Source organism: Tympanuchus pallidicinctus, unplaced genomic scaffold (genome assembly GCF_026119805.1).
Source record: "Tympanuchus pallidicinctus isolate F22 unplaced genomic scaffold, pur_lepc_1.0 scaffold25, whole genome shotgun sequence".
NCBI classification, from domain to species: domain Eukaryota; kingdom Metazoa; phylum Chordata; class Aves; order Galliformes; family Phasianidae; genus Tympanuchus; species Tympanuchus pallidicinctus.
This window is the reverse complement of record NW_026294742.1, coordinates 8947664-8965285: the sequence shown is the minus strand read 5'-3', so window position 1 is coordinate 8965285 and position 17622 is coordinate 8947664. Positions and strand designations below refer to the sequence as shown.

Below are 17622 nucleotides of genomic sequence, written 5' to 3'. Positions count from 1 at the left end.
GGCGAGTTGGAAGGGACCCGTAAGGATCGCCGAACCCACCCCTGGGGCCGCACGGCGCCGCCCAAAGCCGAGCCCTGTGTTGAGAGCGCTGCCCAAACGCTCCCTGAGCTCGGCAGCCCCAGTGCCATCCCATGCCCCGTCCCAGGGCTGTACCGCCCTCTCCGTTAACGTCCGTGTCAGTTCCCAACGTGATGCCCTCCCAGCTGCTCCCAGCACACACACACACGTGGCACTGCAGCCGAAGCTACCCCGAAATGCTGGCCAGCTGCTCAGGAGGTGCCGCGAAATCCCGAATATCCACATCAAGCAGATGGTGCTGCAGACCCAAAGCCTCCCAGAGTAAGCACTCGTTTGAAATCACGCTGGGTTGTACATTTGTTTATTCTGATTTTTTTTTTTTTTTTTTGCGTTTAATGTTACATGGGTTGAGGGATTTTCACCCTTGTTCTGTGCTTGCACAGTTCATCTGCAGTTGGACTTGTGCAGAACCACCCTCATCTGTCCCTAAGGTTGATAAGACTTAAATATATCTGCTTTAGGATGAGGAGGGCTGAATCAGCCCCGCTGGGATTCTGAGCTGCCAATTCAGAGAAAGAGTTTAAATCTGAGGACATGGTCCTGAACTGCAAACTCTGTCATAAATGAATGATTACAGCTCTGTGTTCAGTACCATGCTCAGGCTGGGATCTGTTCTGTATTCCTCACAGGACTGGATAGCTCGCCCTAGCCCTAAAGAGATTGGTGAACATTGCAGTTCTCCTAAGGGACAGACAGGAATTGTAAAGGGCTTTAGCCAAGAAGAACCTTCAAGAGAGGCTCCTGAGAAATGCTGTAGGCATGAGGAGAATGCAAGTTTCTTGCAAGAAAAACACCTTTGAAGGAGTTGGAGTGAGAGCTGAAGGCACTGCCACACTGTTTCCCCTTTCCACAAGATTCACAGTTTGCACTGAGAATCTCCTTTGCACTAAGAAGCTGTCCTGATGACGTGCGCGGATTTGCTGTCGAGGTAGGATTATATCCCTAAGTATAGCTACAGCCACAGCGGTAATTAGCTGTACACTGATTGACTTGGACATCTGAAAGACTAAAACCAGACACAACCTGTGCATACCCTCAGAAAAGATGCTGGACAGTATCCCGAAGAGATGGTGAAACAGTTTGTGCCACAGTCATTAGCCAGAGGCATATCACCCCCTAATTAGGCCAACTAGCCTGAGCACGGCTGACATGGGGAGCTGATGGCAATTTCTTCCAGCTGCTCTCTGTGTGTTTGTTTTATTTTACAAGGGACAGCAGCTAAGATGATGCTGTGGTTACAGTGCATGACTGCTTTCATTTCCTGCATGGTTTTAGGCAAATCACTTCATACTTCTGCATTTTCTAAATCTTCCTCCAATACAAAATGTCTTCTCTCCCAAGAGATGCTCTGAAGCTTGAAGTCATTGCTTTTCAGTGACTTCCGTGTGGGATATGCTGTGAAAGCATTTGAAAGCGATTGAAAATGTTAGAGGGCTGCAGTATGGTGAGTCCCCTGAAACCCACAAGCGTTACTTTGATTATGGTGTATGACTGAACAATAAAGAGGGCACTTTTAATCTATGCTTTGTAACAATATTGAACAAACTAAATGATAAAGCTTGGGGGAGGTGGGGGGGGGAGGGCTAAGCTAGACTTGTTTAAATAAGGAATAAGCAAGACATTAAAACTTAGCTCTTCCTTGCTATCTTTATAGCAATAAATGATTCACCTAAGAAAAAATTGAAGACAAATGTTTGTGTGAGTTAATGGATCAAATGATACCTCTGAAGCTCTCCGCTGTAATAGCTTAATCATCTGCAAGCAGGCTGCAACTGGCAGGCTGAGAAAAAATGGTGGCAGAGTATTGTTCATGTAAATAAAGCCTGCACTGTCTGCCATTACAGAGCTGGCCTCAAGGAAGATGGAAACTTCACCAGGAGTCTCATCCAAAGACTGCTGGCATCAGCAGAAACTCCACTGTGCTGCCCAGAGACACGCAGTGGAGTGCTGTGAGCTGTATTCTTCAGTGCCAGCAGCTGCTGGTAGTGCTCATTGGCTCTCTGGAATCTGGGCAATGGTGGGAGGAGCTGGGCAGCAAGCAGGGCTTGTGGAAAAGGGCAGCTCCCTGCAGGTCCATCCACCCGGGAATCCAGTTTCTCCTTTCCTCATAAACAGGAGAGTGAAGGCAGGTGAGATGCGCAGGAGCAGGAAATGCTGGCAGATGGCGAGCATTTAGGAGCTGCTTTAATTATGGGAATTGAAGAGAAATTTATGCACATAAATTTTTAATTGTTGCTTTTTTTAGAAAGGGGAAAAAAAAAAACAACAGTGCTCAAAAGCAGCCCCTGATAGCAAAAGCTCTGGTCTGTGTGAACTGCTGACTCTCATCACTTCAAGGCAGAGAAAAAGAAAATGCTGTGCTTGTTAGAACCCCCTGGTTCTGCAGGGAAGTGTTTGTTTCCTTCCATCTGCTGCTTTTGCTGGGAAGGAAAATCAGCTTGTTCAGACACCAGGAAGTTCTTCAACATTTCAACAGCGAGCTGAGAATGCAGAAACAGCAACACGCATAAATAATCATACCTAAAAATATCCCGCATTCCAGTCACACGTATAACCCAGCCCTGGAGCCATTTCCTCAGCATCAGCAGGCTCCTGAAGCACGCAGATCCATGGGACGTGGGCAGGACGGGGCAGCTGTGGCAGCACATGCACGTGCCTGCCTCTCGCGCACTGTTGCGGTTTTTTCCTCCCAACAAAACATTTTTTTTTGTTTGGTTGGCTGTTTCTGGGTTGTTATTGGTTTTTTTTTTAACTGGGATGACTCTGCTGTCTTTGTGCACTGCTCCTGCCAAAGCTGCTTGCAAAGGGGGTCAGAGCAAGAGTGAAGACTGTTTGCAGTGCACAGAGACGCACTGAATTTCAGCCAAACGCCTTTGCAAAGTTCAGCGCTGGCCCCGGGGCTCTGTTAGCAGCACGGTGTGGTGCAGCTTCATCCAGCTCTGACCTGTGCTGCTGAAACCAGCTGGGCTGTCATTGCTGCCCTGTGCACGGGACCGATGGGTGCATTGCACTGACCAGTGGGAACAGCAGGAAAGCGGTCTCACCCGGAGCCACGGGGCAGGCGACAGCCTGTGGAAAAGCCTCGTCTCAGAACACTGTGTGACTCTCAGCTCTTTGCCCAGCAATGCAGCCACGGAAATACTTCTGTGCTCGCTGGATAACTGCTGCTGATGGAAACACTCCGCACTTTCCATTTTTTTTTAGTCTCTGTGGCCTAAAACTCTTCCTGAGCTCAACCACAACCATCTGCGGCCCATCACAGCCGTCACTCTCCAGCCGAGCGCAAACCAAGCCAGCAGCTCTCAGCGCTCAGATGAGGCAGCATCAGCAGCACTCAGCATTACCAGGTCATTTAAATTATTAAAATAAGCAGGAGCTGCGTGGGATGGGTGCTAGAAAGCAGTTTGTATTTCATTCTTCCTTTCTAATGAAAGCAGAAAGCCGTCTGACTTTGAAAGAAGAGCTTTTGCACCTCAACAAACCTCATACCTCTGAGCAAGGCTGCAAGGCGACGTCGGGCACGTTCCTGTCACAGCGCGAAGAGAGCCGGAGCCGTGGAAGGAAGAAGGAAAGGAGGGAAAGGAAGGAAAGAAGGAAGGTCACTTTGGGGGGTCGGCAGCACCGTGCCGCTCGGTGCCGGAGCAGCGCTCAGGGGTTGCAAGCAGCCGGCCGCCGGTCCGACTGCGGGAGGCGGAGCGCAGCGCGGCCGCGGAGCCGTAGCTCATCATTTGTATTTATTTGCACAGACCTCTCACAGCCTGAACGCCTCGTTACTGGGCGCGCTGAACTGCTTCCCTCTGCGCTGATTCTACAGTTACCACGGAAGCGCTCTGAGATAAACTGAGAACCGGGCTGTGCCATCACGGCCGCCACCGCCCGCCCGCAGCCGTCGGGCAGAACTCGCGCGCACAGCGCTCCGCGCGCCGCGGAGCCGGGCTGACCGCCCACAGCGGGGCGGGGCGGGAGCGGCGCTAAAATGGCGGCGTAGGGTGGAGCTCCGCCCGGCCTCGCCATGAAGCTCATCATCCAGGAGACGTACGAGCGGGCGAGCGAGTGGGCCGCCAAGTACATCCGCAACCGCATCGTCCACTTTGCGCCCGGCCCCGGCCGCTTCTTCACGTTGGGGCTGCCTACAGGTGGGTGGCGGCGGGACCGGGCGGGTTGTGAGGGGCTGAGCGGGGCGGGCTGACGGACGGACGGACAGAAGGACGGGTTGACGGCATGGCGTGTGTCCGCAGGCAGCACGCCGCTGGGCTGCTACAGAAAGCTGGTGGAGTACTACAAAAACGGGGACCTGTCCTTCAAGTACGTGAAAACCTTCAACATGGACGAGTACGTAGGTGAGTGGTTCGCGCGCGCCCCTTGCAGCCGGGATGCAGCGGGTGCTCCGCGCTGTGCCCTGCGGCTCAGGAGCAGAGCGAGGGCGGGAAGAAACGCGCATCGCCAGAGGGACGCGATGGGCGCCGTGTGAAACCGCGTGAAGCAGCGCGATGTCTGACCCGCACCGCACAGCCGGCCGGGTGCTGAGCGGCCGAGGATCCCGTTATCGCTGTTAGCGGAGATAACGGCTGCCGCTTTGCACCTTTGCACCCGGGCTGTGGCGCGGGCCCCGCGGGCGGCCCCAGCGCTGTGATAGCGGAGGGGCGGTTCGCTCTCGGAGCTGTGCTGAAATGGGCTCTTCACAAGGATGGCTGGAGGGAGCCAAGAGCTCCAAAGGTGAAAAACTTGCAGGGTAATTATTTGCCAGTGATAAGTTATATACTGAGAGAGAAGGTTTTCCGTAAGCAGTTCAGCAGTGTCAGGAAATGGGCAGTTACGTGGGTTTGCAGTTCGAGGAGAAAACAGTGCAGTAGGTTATTTCCCAGACTTCTCTGTTGATTTTTAAATCATTTTTGCTAATGCCAACTGGGAGGTGAGCTGGAAAGGCAGTAAGAGGTGAGGCGCAGAGCATCCCTGCTCTGCTGGAACATCCTCTGTGTGTTAATACAAGGACACAGAACCAGAGAATCACAGAACGTTACAGTTGAAGAGGACCATCATGATAACCCAGTTTCAGCCCCCCTGCTATGTGCGGGGTTGCCAAATGTTAGGCATGGCTGGTGTAATTTTGCTTATTTGAGGAAGCAAAACTTCTGAAAGTTGAGGGAGTTATAAGACAGATGGAGAAAACAGAGCTCTGTTGCCAGAGGCACCGCAAGCCTGTGTAGGTGTTCTGCATTACAGGTGATGTTTTTCTGGCTGGTCCCAGCCCTGTGCGTGCTCTGTCAACAGGTCTCCCGAGGGACCATCCGGAAAGCTACCACTCCTTCATGTGGAACAACTTCTTCAAGCATGTTGATATCTCGGCAGAAAACGTTCACATTTTGGATGGAAATGCAGCTGATCTACAGGCGGAGTGTGATGCGTTTGAGGATAAAATCAGAGCAGCTGGAGGAATTGAACTCTTTGTTGGAGGTGAACACTTGAAGGACTGGCAGTCTCTATGCACTGTCTTTCCTCCATCTATCTTATTTATTATCTGGAGAAGAGAAATAAGTCCAGGGGATGTGCAGTGAAGGCACCCCATACACTTTTACTGAGTGCTCGTGTGTGCTGGCAGCCTTGTTGTCTGACATCTCATTCCCCTGCTTAAATGTTTGAATTCAGGAAGGGAATTGCTCAGGAGGTGGTGAGCTGGAGAACCAGGCAGGGCTTGAATTTTATCCACTACAAAATGTGTTACAATAATTAGGGTAACAGGAAGCTGCTAGAAATAGTTATAGCCAACACAAGCAAGCTTTCCCCATCAGTTTGCCTTAGATTCTGCTATCTGCTTTGCTTTGTTGTTGTCCCAGTGCAACTGAGAAGGTCTCTGACTTCATAAGGAGCTTTTGCTACCATTATCAGAAGCAAATTTGAGCTCCAACAGAGAAATTGGAAGCGTGTTTCTCAGATCTGTGTCTATTCCTGGGGGCGCTGAATGGCTCTGTAACAGAGGTATGCTGGTTCTGTTTCCTACAAAAACCATTTCAGCCAGTGACCTGCTTCTCAAACTGTCTCTGTCACAGGTATTGGCCCTGATGGTCACATCGCCTTCAATGAGCCTGGATCAAGTTTGGTGTCTAGGACGCGAGTGAAGACCTTGGCTATGGACACTATACTGGCTAATGCCAGGTTTTTTGATGGTGACCTCTCCAAAGTCCCCACGATGGCTTTGACAGTTGGAGTAGGCACTGTCATGGATGCCAGAGAGGTTAGGAAAACAACAGACACTACAGACAGCAGCTCTAGAGCAGGGCTTTCTGAAATAAGTGAAGGTCATCTTGGAGCAGTTATGCACCCTGCTGGTGTAAACCAGCCCACGTTTTTCCTGCCACAGATAGCTGAACACAGTCTTCCTTTCTTGCATCCTGTACCACTGTGGAAAGGCTCTTAATCTGCTTAACCTGCTTTCCACTTGTTTGTTTTTTTTTTTTCTCTACTAACCCTAACATTTGTGTAACCCTGCAGTACAGTTGTGATTGCAGGGAGCTAGAAGGGCTTTTGGAGAATGGCTTCAGTTAAGGAGCTCATTTGGTGAAATAGCTGCAAGAACCCCTGTCTGACTCGATCTTATACCAGATGATGAAAGGCAAATGGAATAGCTTTTCACTGCACCTACACCTTGATTTGTACAAGTTAAGTCTGTATGTAGGTGTCTAATGGGAGCTCAAAGTGTCCAAATCACTAAAACTAGCCTCCAGGCTATGATAAATAAAATGTAGCTAAAGCAAACAGAACTTGTGACTGACTTCTGGGGGCATGACAGACCTTACTCCCCATTAGGGACTGGGCAGCTCTGTATTAGTTGGTGTGGGTTTGCTCTCAGCAAGTCTTCTGGACTCTAACTGCCATCTTCTTGCCTTGGAATCCAGGTGATGATTCTGATCACGGGAGCCCACAAAGCCTTTGCTTTGTACAAAGCCATCGAGGAAGGTGTCAACCACATGTGGACAGTGTCTGCCTTCCAGCAGCACCCCCAGACCGTGTTTGTGTGTGACGAGGATGCTACACTGGAACTGAAAGTTAAGACAGTGAAGTACTTTAAAGGTGAGTCTGACCAGGGCAGGCAGTGGTTGCACTTCCTTTTTCAGTGGCAGAAGCCATGATTTTTGTTAAATGCTTGTTTAATCTCCCAAAAACTCCCAAAAGAGAACACTCTTCCAAGACAACAGCTGAAACGTAGAGCACTGAGGCTGTCAGTCACTTCTCACTTATCTCTGTGGCCGTGGGACAAAGGAGCACAGATTTGACTAATACCTAATTTCATTAGCATGCAACGAATGAAAATTTTGCTTTATTATGTCTACTGAAGTCATCTTTTTACCTGCCACATCAGGTTTAATGCTGGTTCATAACAAGCTTGTGGAACCCTTATACAGCATGAAGGAGACAGAAGCAGAAAGAAGCCACTCTAAGAAGCCTTACAGTGATTGATCTCTCACTGCCTAGAGTCACTCTGAGCCATCTTTTTATGTAGAAAACCAGCTGCAAAGAAAGGGAATTGCTGCAGAAATTCATCTTGTCGTTGTTCTTCAATTAGCAAGTACCTGCTTTAATTAACCAAACGAGGATGTGATCCACTGCGCTGTGTTCCACAAATCTCCACCAACGTATTCTCTGAAGGCAAAACCAGTGGAGAATCAGTTGTTTAAGCAAAGAGGCAGTTATAATTGTTTGGACTGGAGGCACCAAAACAAATGTGAAAACACAACGGGTGATCACTTTGGAGTGCAGTTCTGTCAAGCACATCTGTGTAGCACTGCCCCCCAAAATGCTCCCAAGTTATACTCACATAAAACGGGAATGGTTCTTGTTCAGCCCAGAGAAGGGAAAGTATCAGCACAGCTTAACAGTAGCCTGCTTCATAGCTCTGAGTAAGCCATCTAGAAATAGAAACAGTGCTCCACTGCAGTGCACAGGAGGAGAGATAAGGGACAGTGGGGCACGAACTGAAATGACATTGACATTGGATATAATGAAAACGTTTCCCTGTGAGGACAGGCAGAGGAGACAGTGACAGTTCCACAGAGGTGTGCAGCCTCGATCTGATGGAAGTTTTCAGGACCAAACTGCCCTGGCTGAACCCGGCATGGAGCCAGATGCAAGGAGATCCCAGCAAAAGGGATGCAGCAATTCCCAGTGCAGTGCCATTAATGCAGTGAACGGTTGGCTCACGAATCTGTGATTTTCTTTGCTGCCACAATTCTAAAAGAGGCCTTACACATTCAGTTACGAGGTACAACTTTATATGCAGTGGTGCTTTATGATCTTCAGCAGGGTAGATTTCTTCACAACAAACATTAAATTACTTCTGTTCGTGCTCCTCGGTGCTCTGTGACTGGTGTTGGGCAGAGCCTGAGGCAGCGAGTTCTCTCTCTCCATTTCATGTGCTTCCAGGAAATGTCAGGTAATCCTCAAAGGAAACGTTCTGTTCCCTGAGCTCAGCGTGTGCTTAATTACAAAGTGCCCCCCACAGAGGTGGGCAAGAGCCTGAACAGCCAAAGCCCACTTGGTCCTTTTGTGGTAAGATCTAAACAAGATCAGTGCACACCAGACTGGGGAGTAGGCGTTGTCTTTGTCTGGGATCTTTGTTATAGAGCTGTTCATCTATAACTTTCTACAGTAAAAGTGTTATTTTTCTCCAGTTGCTCTGACTGTACGTGTTGCTTGGTTTCTCTGCGAAACGTGGAACAACTTATGTGTCTGAATGGGAGCTGTGATGGCATATTTGAGTAGAAGCAACAAAGTCCAAAAAGGTGTGTTGTTCTGAACAAGGCTTTCTGTCACCCAGAACCAAGAACTGGAAGAAGTAGCTGCTGTGGCTCCATGCCTTAAGGGCCCAACTCCATGGCTGCTCTCTGCTGGTAGGCATCCCACACAACCGGCCGGGCAGGCAGTGGCTGTCTGTCTCCTTTGGGCCAGGTGGGGGGTGGGGAAAGAGTGGGAATTTCTACAGGAAAAAGGAGGAGGTCTCAGCTCTCTACCAGTACCATCAAATGTCTGTAATTAAGCACAGTCTTTCTGTGTGCACACAGAAATGAGGAAGCAGCATTCTGTGAGAGGAAGAAGTAGCCTCAAGGAAAAAACTGTGCTGTTGTGGCGTTGCTTGCCTGGCCCTGATTGATGAAGACAGGATGAGGTTTGAGCTGTTCTGCCTCTGCGCTGCCAGCTGTTTGTCCTGTGAGCACACTCACCTGCTCAGCTGTTGTGGAGAGGCTCAGTCCTTCTGTGCCTCTGTTAAGCACAGGAGCTGCAGCCCAGGGCCGCTGAGTGCCCAGCAGCCACAGGAACATTGGCTGCTGCTCTGCACCTCTGTCCTTGGAGAAGGGACCTGCACTGCCTCTATACACCTGAGATCCAGCAGCATTGCCTCCAGGCAGAGAATGATAAATGCACACTTCATTCACCCTGGGCCAAGCACTCCTTGTCTGCCCACGTAATCTGCACAGCAAGAAGAAAGTGCTTTCCAAAGCAGGTTCCTGGTCACAGAGTTCAGGTGCTGTGTTAACAACTGGGGCAGAGTGCAAACTACTGTGGGACTGCAGCACAAAGCTGGCTGCATCCCACGTGTTGTTTCCACGGCAGCTTTATGACTGCCACCACATCCATCACCTACAGGCCCGGATGTCCCCCAAAAACCAAGGTAACTTTGCTCTGAGGGCACCGAGCTTACAGAAATGTGCCAAGTTCCCTCAGCAGGATGCCCCAGGCATCAAGCTCACATGAAGGTTTTGAGCTCTGCTGCGTTCCCTCAAGAGACCTCGAGTGTCCCAGCCCTGCAGTGTAAGAGCACCAGAGCCCAGCAGCACAGCTGTACCACACACCAACAGCTGCTTACACGAGTGCCATAACGAAGACAAACAGGAAGACAACTGTATTTGCTGTCTTAAAGTGAATTTAGTGCATGTGAAAGGTGCAGGAAATACAAGTAAACCATACACAATGTAAACTTGCTCTACACACACCATCCTACAGCCTAAATCAAGGCAGGAAATCCACCCTTACTACTTTAATCGCTGCCAATTCGAATAGAGACTTTTCCTCTGCAAAAGGAACTACATCAACACTCATTTTGGCCAGGTACTTAACTAACATTTATTTACTGTCAATCAAAACCGAGTTTGAACAGTTTTCAAGCTCCTGAGCTATCCATCCAGACCTGCTGTTTGCTTTAAAGAGTCGGAATTCCAAAATAATTTTTTAGATCATTCTGTAAGCAGGAAAAAAAAATAAATCAGTGTTTCTCTCCAGCAATTACTTCCATGTTCCCAAAACAGCTTGCTGAGCTTTTAGGGGAAACCATGTTTTTTGAAATATTTAAAGGGCAAGAACAGCAGAAATGAGGCATCTGGCCCAGAACCAAGAACGTCAACTAATCAAATTCCTTACAAGAAGATTTTGTAAACAAGTTAATGTCTGGTGAGAAAGAAACTTGAATTCTTTCAGGTACTAAAAATTACCCCTGATCCAGACGGTCCATGCCCAGAACTGTCTGGTATCATTTTCACTGCCCAGACTCCGCTCAGCGCTCAGTGGGGGTGGCAGCGAGGCGCTCAGCACTGCGGCACTCCGCAGGGTGACCCCGACTCCAGAAACAGCTGTCAGCCAGTTCTGCCCATGCGTTCAGTGAAGAACACGGGCACTGCAGCCAGTGAAAGGAGTCAGGGATCAGCGCCTTCACCGCCACTGCCAGAACAGCAGTGAGCTGCTGCCACAGAAACAGGCAGGAAATGCAGGGGGCGCCGGGCTCAGCCCCTGAACGCAGCCTGTGCTGCTTCACAACACTTTCCCTTTCCAAGCAGCGTAACTAACAGCTCCAGAACCAGCACCTGGGATGGCGCTGCCCCAAACAGCGGAGCCAGCTGACATCCCTGGAAGGCAAACCTCCTCAGGAGGCCACTCCAGAAACATTGCTGCCATTCGGGAGCTGAACGAGGGGCACCTCTTGGTACAGACCTCCCGTTCTGTTCTCACTTCTTGGTTGCGTTTCTCTTTATCACTGGATGTTACTATTAGGACTTTCAACACCTTGACCACAGGGTGGGTAAAATGGCCTCCTTTGGTTCTGGCAACAGAAGGGTTGTGCAAGGATCCTGCAGTGCAAGGTGGTATTGTTCTTCTATGGCATCAGAGCACTGAAAATCAAACAGCTTTGACAAAAAAAGGAAAGCATCTGTCTCTGGTTTCTTCAGCATCTGTTGCTAGAGAAGAATACTAGTTTTCATCTTCCCAGAACTCACCATCAATTTGCATAGCTTGAAACAATCTGCAAAACAGTCAAAATTTACATCAGAATAGAAAATAAAGTAAAAAGAAAACATAAACATAAACATAAACATAAAAAAGCAAAAGCAGGTTTCATAATTTTTATCAGTAGCATACGACACTCATGCTGCAGTTCCCAAGGTCAGTTAAAAGAAGCCACTTTGCCTTTGTACAGTGCTTCACAGCAGAGGGTCTTACAGCACCTTACGGACATGAAGTGTCAAGAGATCTTGGAAAATAATGATCCAAGCTGTATTAAAAGTTACCAGCATGCTGCAATTCCCAGTTGGTTTTTAGCAGCATATCAGCAGCAGCCAAGCCTGCCTGCTCCAAACAGCTGAGTGTCACCTGAGCAGACAGCGCTGGGCAAACAACTACAGCACAACAGGGGAACAAAATGAAAGAGTATGGGTTTTTCTTGTGAAACAGTTCATCTTTGTCGAGAGAGGTGAAAGCCGAGCTCCAAGGACAGCAGGAGACACAGGGAGAAAAACAGAGGAAAATTGGGTAGGAAGTGGAAAAATTGTTGTTGGGAGAGGAAAAAGTGCTGAGAAACGAGGTTCAAGAACAAGAGAAAATCCCGCCAGCCACACTGATGGACAGAAGCAGAGCAACAAAAATGCTGCTGTTCTGGAATGTGCATCTGACAGAACCTAAGAGCAGCAGTGCAGCACTGGAGGAAACACACGGAGACACGTACCGATCAAAGCACGGGGAAGACGGGTCATTGAAGTGCTTGTATGGGTTCACCCTGGACAGGGAAGCCATACAGAGCCAGCAGAAGTACTGCATGCAGCCAGTACACGTCATTTTGTTACAGCCATCTAGTTTCTGGCAGGGAAAAGAAAAGAAATAATGAGGTGTTTGCACGTCAGACCTCAAAACCACAACGCTCAAGGCTGCATCGTGCCCTGACCATCACAGCAGTGATGTTTTCCACAGCTGGGAGAACTGGGAGTCGAGGCTCAGCTGTGGCACCACTGGAAACTCCTGTTCATCTGAAGCTATCTGTGTGTTACCAGTTGCAGTCTGAAAAGGTCTAAAACACGTGGAAAGGGTTCACGTGGATCCACGCTGAGTCAACCTGGATCTTCTCAGCACTGAACCATCAGCTGCTGCCTCTGACCAGTGCCACCATTTTGCCAGTGGGCAAAACAGCTCACGGCCCTGACTATAAACCATAACCTCCCTCTCTGCATACTGCGGACAGAAGGGCAAAGGTCTCTTTGCCAGCTGCTAGAAGTGTGCTTTCACTGGTGAGCTCAGACACTGGGAGTAAATCTCTGAGCTGATGCAAATACAGAATGACTTGGCCTTTTGCATTCATTTCCATCAGGAGTTGCTGTGATCCCAGCCTCTCCCCCTCCACCACCACTCACCTCTATAGGAGTACTGCAGCAAGGGCAGGACTTGGAGTTCTTTTCCAGCCATTCTCTGCTCTCCATCTCCTCGAGAGCTTTCTGGATCACTCGCTTGCCGTAGCGCTGCTCCAAAAATCTTTTGGTTGCCTCATCGGCTTCTAAATATTCATTACGCAAATCCATCAATTTCTCTGCAGAGTGAAACAAAGAAACAGCTTTTGCACTGCATTACAGGAGGAAGTACAGCTAGCAGCATATAAAGCATTCTCACAGGAAACCAGCATCGTTCATTAAAGAGTAAAACATAAGAATACGTAAGAAAACGAATATTAAGACCTCTGCTCCTCATTCAACAGCTTTACAGTGCTTGATCATAAAGAGAAATTCAGTGAGATCAGAACAAGTCTAAGATGTAAACTGAACTGAAAACCAGAAGTTTTTGTTCTGAACACAAAGTTATTGCCATGCCACTTGATTCCAAGGCCACGCGGCCCATGGGGTGTCACCTGAGCACGTACAGAAAGAGCAGAAAGAAGTGGATTCACAGGAAAGGGTAAAAAAGGGCACAAATAAATGAAGGCATTCTGCCCTCTATGGCCTCGCTGAATTCGGCCGTCAGTCGTTCAGGGACTTCCTGATCTGTGCAGTGCCACGAAAGTGGGATCTTTTAATCGCCAGCAACAGACCTACCTAAAGGATCCTGTCCAAGCTCAGGAGCCGACCAGCCTCCCTGTTTAAATTCTGACTTCCATTCTTTTTCACACGACACCCAATTAACTGCTTCGGGGCCCATTCCTGGCACGCAGTGACTCACCTGCAGTGATTTTACAGGGCGAGACCCCATGGTAGGTCATCTTGCACAGAGTGCAGAACGCGTAGTTGCAGCAGGAGCAGATGCCCATGGTGCAGCCCGGCTCCTGCATGACGGGTGTCTGGCAGCCCGGCCGCGGGCAGTACACAACATCTGCCATCAGGTCCAGGGTGGACTGCAGCAGCAGGCGGTCATAGCGTGCAAACAGCTGCTCTCCGACCAACTCCTTCACCTAACAAAGACCAAGGGAGGATTATCTGCCTTTGGAACTCTGTTACCTACGACAAGAAATGTTAAATAGATGAAAAAGTGCAGCTGGCGTGAATTCAGTCTGGATCCTCCAAGTGAGGCCACAAAATTACTCCTAGAAAAGCTATTCTGGTAACAGTTAAACAATCAAAAGAACAAACACACAGCAGCAAACAGGAGGGACGTCAGTTCAGTCTCTGACCAATGCCACCACTCTGCCAGCAGGCAAAACACGCTCCCCATGATCCAGCTGTAATCTGGAGGAATGCGTGTGGGTTGGACTCAATGATCTCTGGAGGTCCCTTCCAACCCCTACGATTCTGTGATTCTGTGATTCTGTGTGGCTCAGAGAGAGGATTTCCCTGGGCCACGCCAACCATTAAAAGCCAGACTGTGCTCCACAGTGCTGGGCTCACACAGCCCTTGCCGCCATGCTCGCATCCCTTACCTGACCAGGAGTAGCAACAGAAGCACACTTCGGTTCTGGACAGTTGAGGCAGTGGACCTGACCATCCCTGATCTGAATTTCAAAGTAGTCCTTCAGGCAAGCTTTGCAGTACACGTGGCTGCACTCGGTGAAGTACATGCATTCCCTGCCCAGCTTCTCACAGAAGCAAATATTGCACAAGTACATCTTACTGTTAAAGCACTTCCTTCTCTGAGCCTGATCAAAGTCCAGGATCTCCCGAATCAGGCTGGACAAAGATTCCACGTCCTGTACAGCTCTTTCATCAATTTCTTCTTCAGCTGCAGCACAGCCCACTGCACCACCACAATCCTCGGCATCCTGAGGGACCGAAGGCGTCCTGCCCTGTGTGTTCCCTTGTTGGCACATTTTTAGCTCGTATGGGGAGGAAATATTCAGGTAACTCAACGTTTCTTCCTTCAGAAACTGCATCCAGGCAAACAAGACCACGCAGCCTCGGTTCTCTTCCCACAGGTTGTCTAAATGCTTGCAAAGAGCGCTGAGCTAGGAAAGAAAAAGCACTTCAGGTTTCAGTGAGCTCTGAGAACTCGTGGCAGCTCTCCTCCCTCTCCCATGGTCCTCCTTTAATGCAAATTTACATCTCAAATCCCAAAACTTTTAGGTAATGTGTAAAAGACATAAAAATAATGTTCATAGAATATGAACTCTCAGAAGGTGTAACCAAGTAAGAAAAGAGCCAAGTGAAAGCCAGGTGCCATCACTCAAGTCTCCATTTTAGTTGCATGTGCCATGCTGACATCCAGCAGAGCGCTGCTGATTGTGCACTCACTCACGACCACAAAAGCTCTGCTAGAACGTCAGAAGTGATTCACCAACCTGTGCTGGGGAGAGCCATTTGCTGCTGAGGGTAAACGCAGGCGGGGAGGTGGATGGGTAGTCCGCTGGGAGCTCAAAATTCAGCACAAGCGGAGGCAGAAAGCAAACGGTGCATTCAAAGCCCCTGCCCTGGGGACTCTCTGTGGAATTGCCTGAGCCAAAGCCAATGGAGACAACGTGAGACATAACAAAAAGATGAGAACCAAAGGATGGCACAGGCGGCCTCTCTGTCCGTTTGATGAATTTTAAAATCATTTATTCAACCCTAAATAAGGGTGCATTAAGCGCCGTGAGGTTGTGTGGGGTTAAACCAATAAACAGGAGTGCTGTGAAACAGCAGATCCTGCAGGAACTGAGGACAAGGAAAAAAAACCCCCAGGGGAAAAATAAATACATGAACTTAATTACCCCAAAGAAATGCTGCGACTCGGCTCGAATTTTGAATCTCAGTGGAGAGGCTGCATCCAAATGGTGAGAGTGCCCAGCCTGACACAACCCCAGCAGTGCCACAGACACGAGGAGGGGTCCCGCACTGCTCTGTCAGCTAAATATTCCTACAGCCTATGAGAGCATCTGAGAAGGCACCAGGAAACTACCTGGTGAAAGGCAACTTAAAGATAACGGAAGCCACCACAACTCACCGCTCACAAAAACTTTGAAGTTTTGGGGCAGCTCCAAACAAATTCTGGTTTCTCCTCCTTGTGCTGACTCGGCTCTCTTAAACTCATCTTCCTCATAGATGCTGGCCAGCGCCAGCAGCTCATCCTCCTGAGCTTCTCTGTCTTCTGAAGACATTTAAGGTGTCTGTGGGGTTAACACCGCTCTATAGCATCAACTGAGTTCACGCATCCCATCCAAACTGCGCGCCTGTTTGACGCCTCCACAGGAAGAGTCAGAAACCAAAGCAGCCGATACGAACACAGAACGCGATTACACTTCTTTTATGAATTGAAAAAAAAAGCGTTGGTAACTTTACAGAATGGGAAACACCGACAGAACGTGGAGGACTTAAAAAGCAAACGGTCGTCAGCGGCTGAGAACAGCTGCAAGAATAGCAGCGAAATACAGCAAAGGGAAAAGCGGCAGCTGGACATCGCACAGCGACTGGAAGGGAAACAGAGCAGAAAAGAAGAGAAACGCATTAGGAACAGAATCGCTCGAGCAGCGCTCCAGAAAGGCACGTTTACGACAAAGTTTCTGAATACCTCCGTAAGCTCCGAACCCCACGCGGGCGCCGCGCGCTCCGGCCGGCAGGGGGCGCCGTGTGCCCGGCACAGCCGCAGCGCGGTCCCGCAACGCTCCGCGCGTCGCGCACAAAACGCCGGCCGGGCTGTCAGTGCACGGCGCTGCGGCACCGCCCGGCTGCGGCCACGCGCACGGAGCCGCAGGGTCGAAGTTCCCCCGCCACAGCTCCGCCAGACGCCGCGCCCGGGACGGTTCGCTCAACGGCCGCCGCGGAGTCCCGACCCGCTGCGCCCCGGCACCGCTCCCGCCGGGCAGAAACGTAACCGGAGCGAGCCGGGAACAGAAAGCCTCCCGCCGCGCTCCCGCACGGGCGGGACTGAGTTCGGAGGCCGCGGTGACGGCGCCCGGCGGGGCCGCGGCCGCACGGGGCGCCCCGCAGAACCCGGCCGACCCCCCGTCACAGCTCGCTCTTCCGCACGGCCGCCCCCGGTTACCTCAGCCGCGTGGCGGCCGCGCGGCCCGAGGGACGCGGAACGGGGCGCTGCCGGCTCCGCAGCGGACGGGACGCGCGAACCGAAAAGGACCGGCGGAGGGCGGAGGCCCCGACCCGGCCGCGCCGCTGACAGCGCAGAGCGCCCAGCTCCGCCCGCCGCGCTCCGCCCTCCCCACAGCGCCCCCCGGCGGCCGGGAGGAACGCGGGGTCCCTCGGGAGGCGCCGCGGCCGGGCGAGCGGCAGAAACTGCGCGCATGGACGGAAGGCGCCGCGAGCAGCGCTGCGGGACGGGCCGCCGGGTGCTGCTGCGCTCCCCGCCCGCAGAACGCCGCCCTCGCCAGCTGCAGCCGGGCTCAAAGCGCCGGCCCGGAGCTCAGCTCAGCCCCGCAGCCACGAACTCATCCCGCCTTCCGGGGCCGCGGGCGCTAAGGAGACGCTCAACTCCCCCCCCCCCCCCGCAATCAACGGCTTCAGAAAGTTGTCCAGTAGAATCCAGTGCATTTATTTCTTCCAACAGCTGAACGGTGTTTCAACTTCGGCTTTAACACATACAAATTAACGTTTGCAAGTTTAATGACAATCAGTACTAGAAGCAAATTACTGCATAAACTCATAGAAAAAATGCTTTGTTCCTGAAAAAGAAAAACAAACATTCCAAATGAAGGCCTCATGGAAGCAAGCACACCCCCTAAAGAGTTAGGAACACAGCAGTCAGCGCTCAGTGCAGGCAGCTGGGCTGCAGCCCTCATCCTTCCTACAAGCACCTACTGAGCTGCAGACAAGGCTACTGACTAACCAGGGACTCTAAACTTGGTGGTTCAGAGCACATTCGTGCCTGAGCTGTTAGGAGTGCAGT

At 50.6% G+C, this 17622-nt stretch overlaps 2 protein-coding genes across 5 annotated transcripts; one reads left to right on the top strand and one right to left on the bottom strand.

Moving 5' to 3' along the window:
• The first annotated feature begins 4031 nt into the window (after positions 1-4031).
• Positions 4032-8743, top strand: GNPDA1 (glucosamine-6-phosphate deaminase 1). The gene is made up of 6 exons (XM_052689569.1): positions 4032-4214; positions 4317-4418; positions 5350-5532; positions 6126-6310; positions 6972-7146; positions 7436-8743. The coding sequence occupies exons 1-6, from the start codon at positions 4091-4093 to the stop codon at positions 7531-7533; spliced, it is 867 nt and encodes a 288-aa protein (XP_052545529.1). The 5' UTR covers positions 4032-4090; the 3' UTR covers positions 7534-8743.
• A 1426-nt stretch (positions 8744-10169) lies between these two features.
• Positions 10170-16901, bottom strand: RNF14 (ring finger protein 14). 4 transcript variants are annotated; one of them, XM_052689563.1, is made up of 8 exons: positions 16768-16901; positions 15730-15892; positions 15089-15240; positions 14234-14755; positions 13540-13768; positions 12744-12916; positions 12065-12195; positions 10170-11365 (listed from the first exon to the last, which is right to left on the bottom strand). In XM_052689563.1, exons 2-8 carry the CDS (start codon positions 15881-15883, stop codon positions 11314-11316), a joined length of 1413 nt encoding a protein of 470 aa, XP_052545523.1. In that variant the 5' UTR covers positions 15884-15892; positions 16768-16901; the 3' UTR covers positions 10170-11313. The 4 variants fall into 4 exon arrangements, with proteins under 4 accessions (XP_052545523.1, XP_052545521.1, XP_052545522.1 ...); XM_052689561.1 differs by having other exon boundaries at positions 15730-16192; positions 16768-16884; XM_052689562.1 differs by having other exon boundaries at positions 15730-15966; positions 16768-16880.
• Between the last annotated feature and the right edge of the window lie 721 nt (positions 16902-17622).

Bases quoted from the DNA above. Each gene is read 5' to 3' on its own strand.
- GNPDA1 (XM_052689569.1), top strand. From the start codon at position 4,091: ATGAAGCTCATCATCCAGGAGACGTACGAGCGGGCGAGCGAGTGGGCC. The intron at 5,533-6,125 runs GTGAACACTTGA...TCTCTGTCACAG, and splicing joins AATTGAACTCTTTGTTGGAG to GTATTGGCCCTGATGGTCAC. The intron at 7,147-7,435 runs GTGAGTCTGACC...CTGCCACATCAG, and splicing joins GACAGTGAAGTACTTTAAAG to GTTTAATGCTGGTTCATAAC.
- RNF14 (XM_052689563.1), bottom strand. From the start codon at position 15,883: ATGTCTTCAGAAGACAGAGAAGCTCAGGAGGATGAGCTGCTGGCGCTG. The intron at 15,241-15,729 runs GTGAGTTGTGGT...GCTTTGGCTCAG, and splicing joins CTTCAAAGTTTTTGTGAGCG to GCAATTCCACAGAGAGTCCC. The intron at 14,756-15,088 runs GTTGGTGAATCA...TTTCTTTCCTAG, and splicing joins AATGGCTCTCCCCAGCACAG to CTCAGCGCTCTTTGCAAGCA.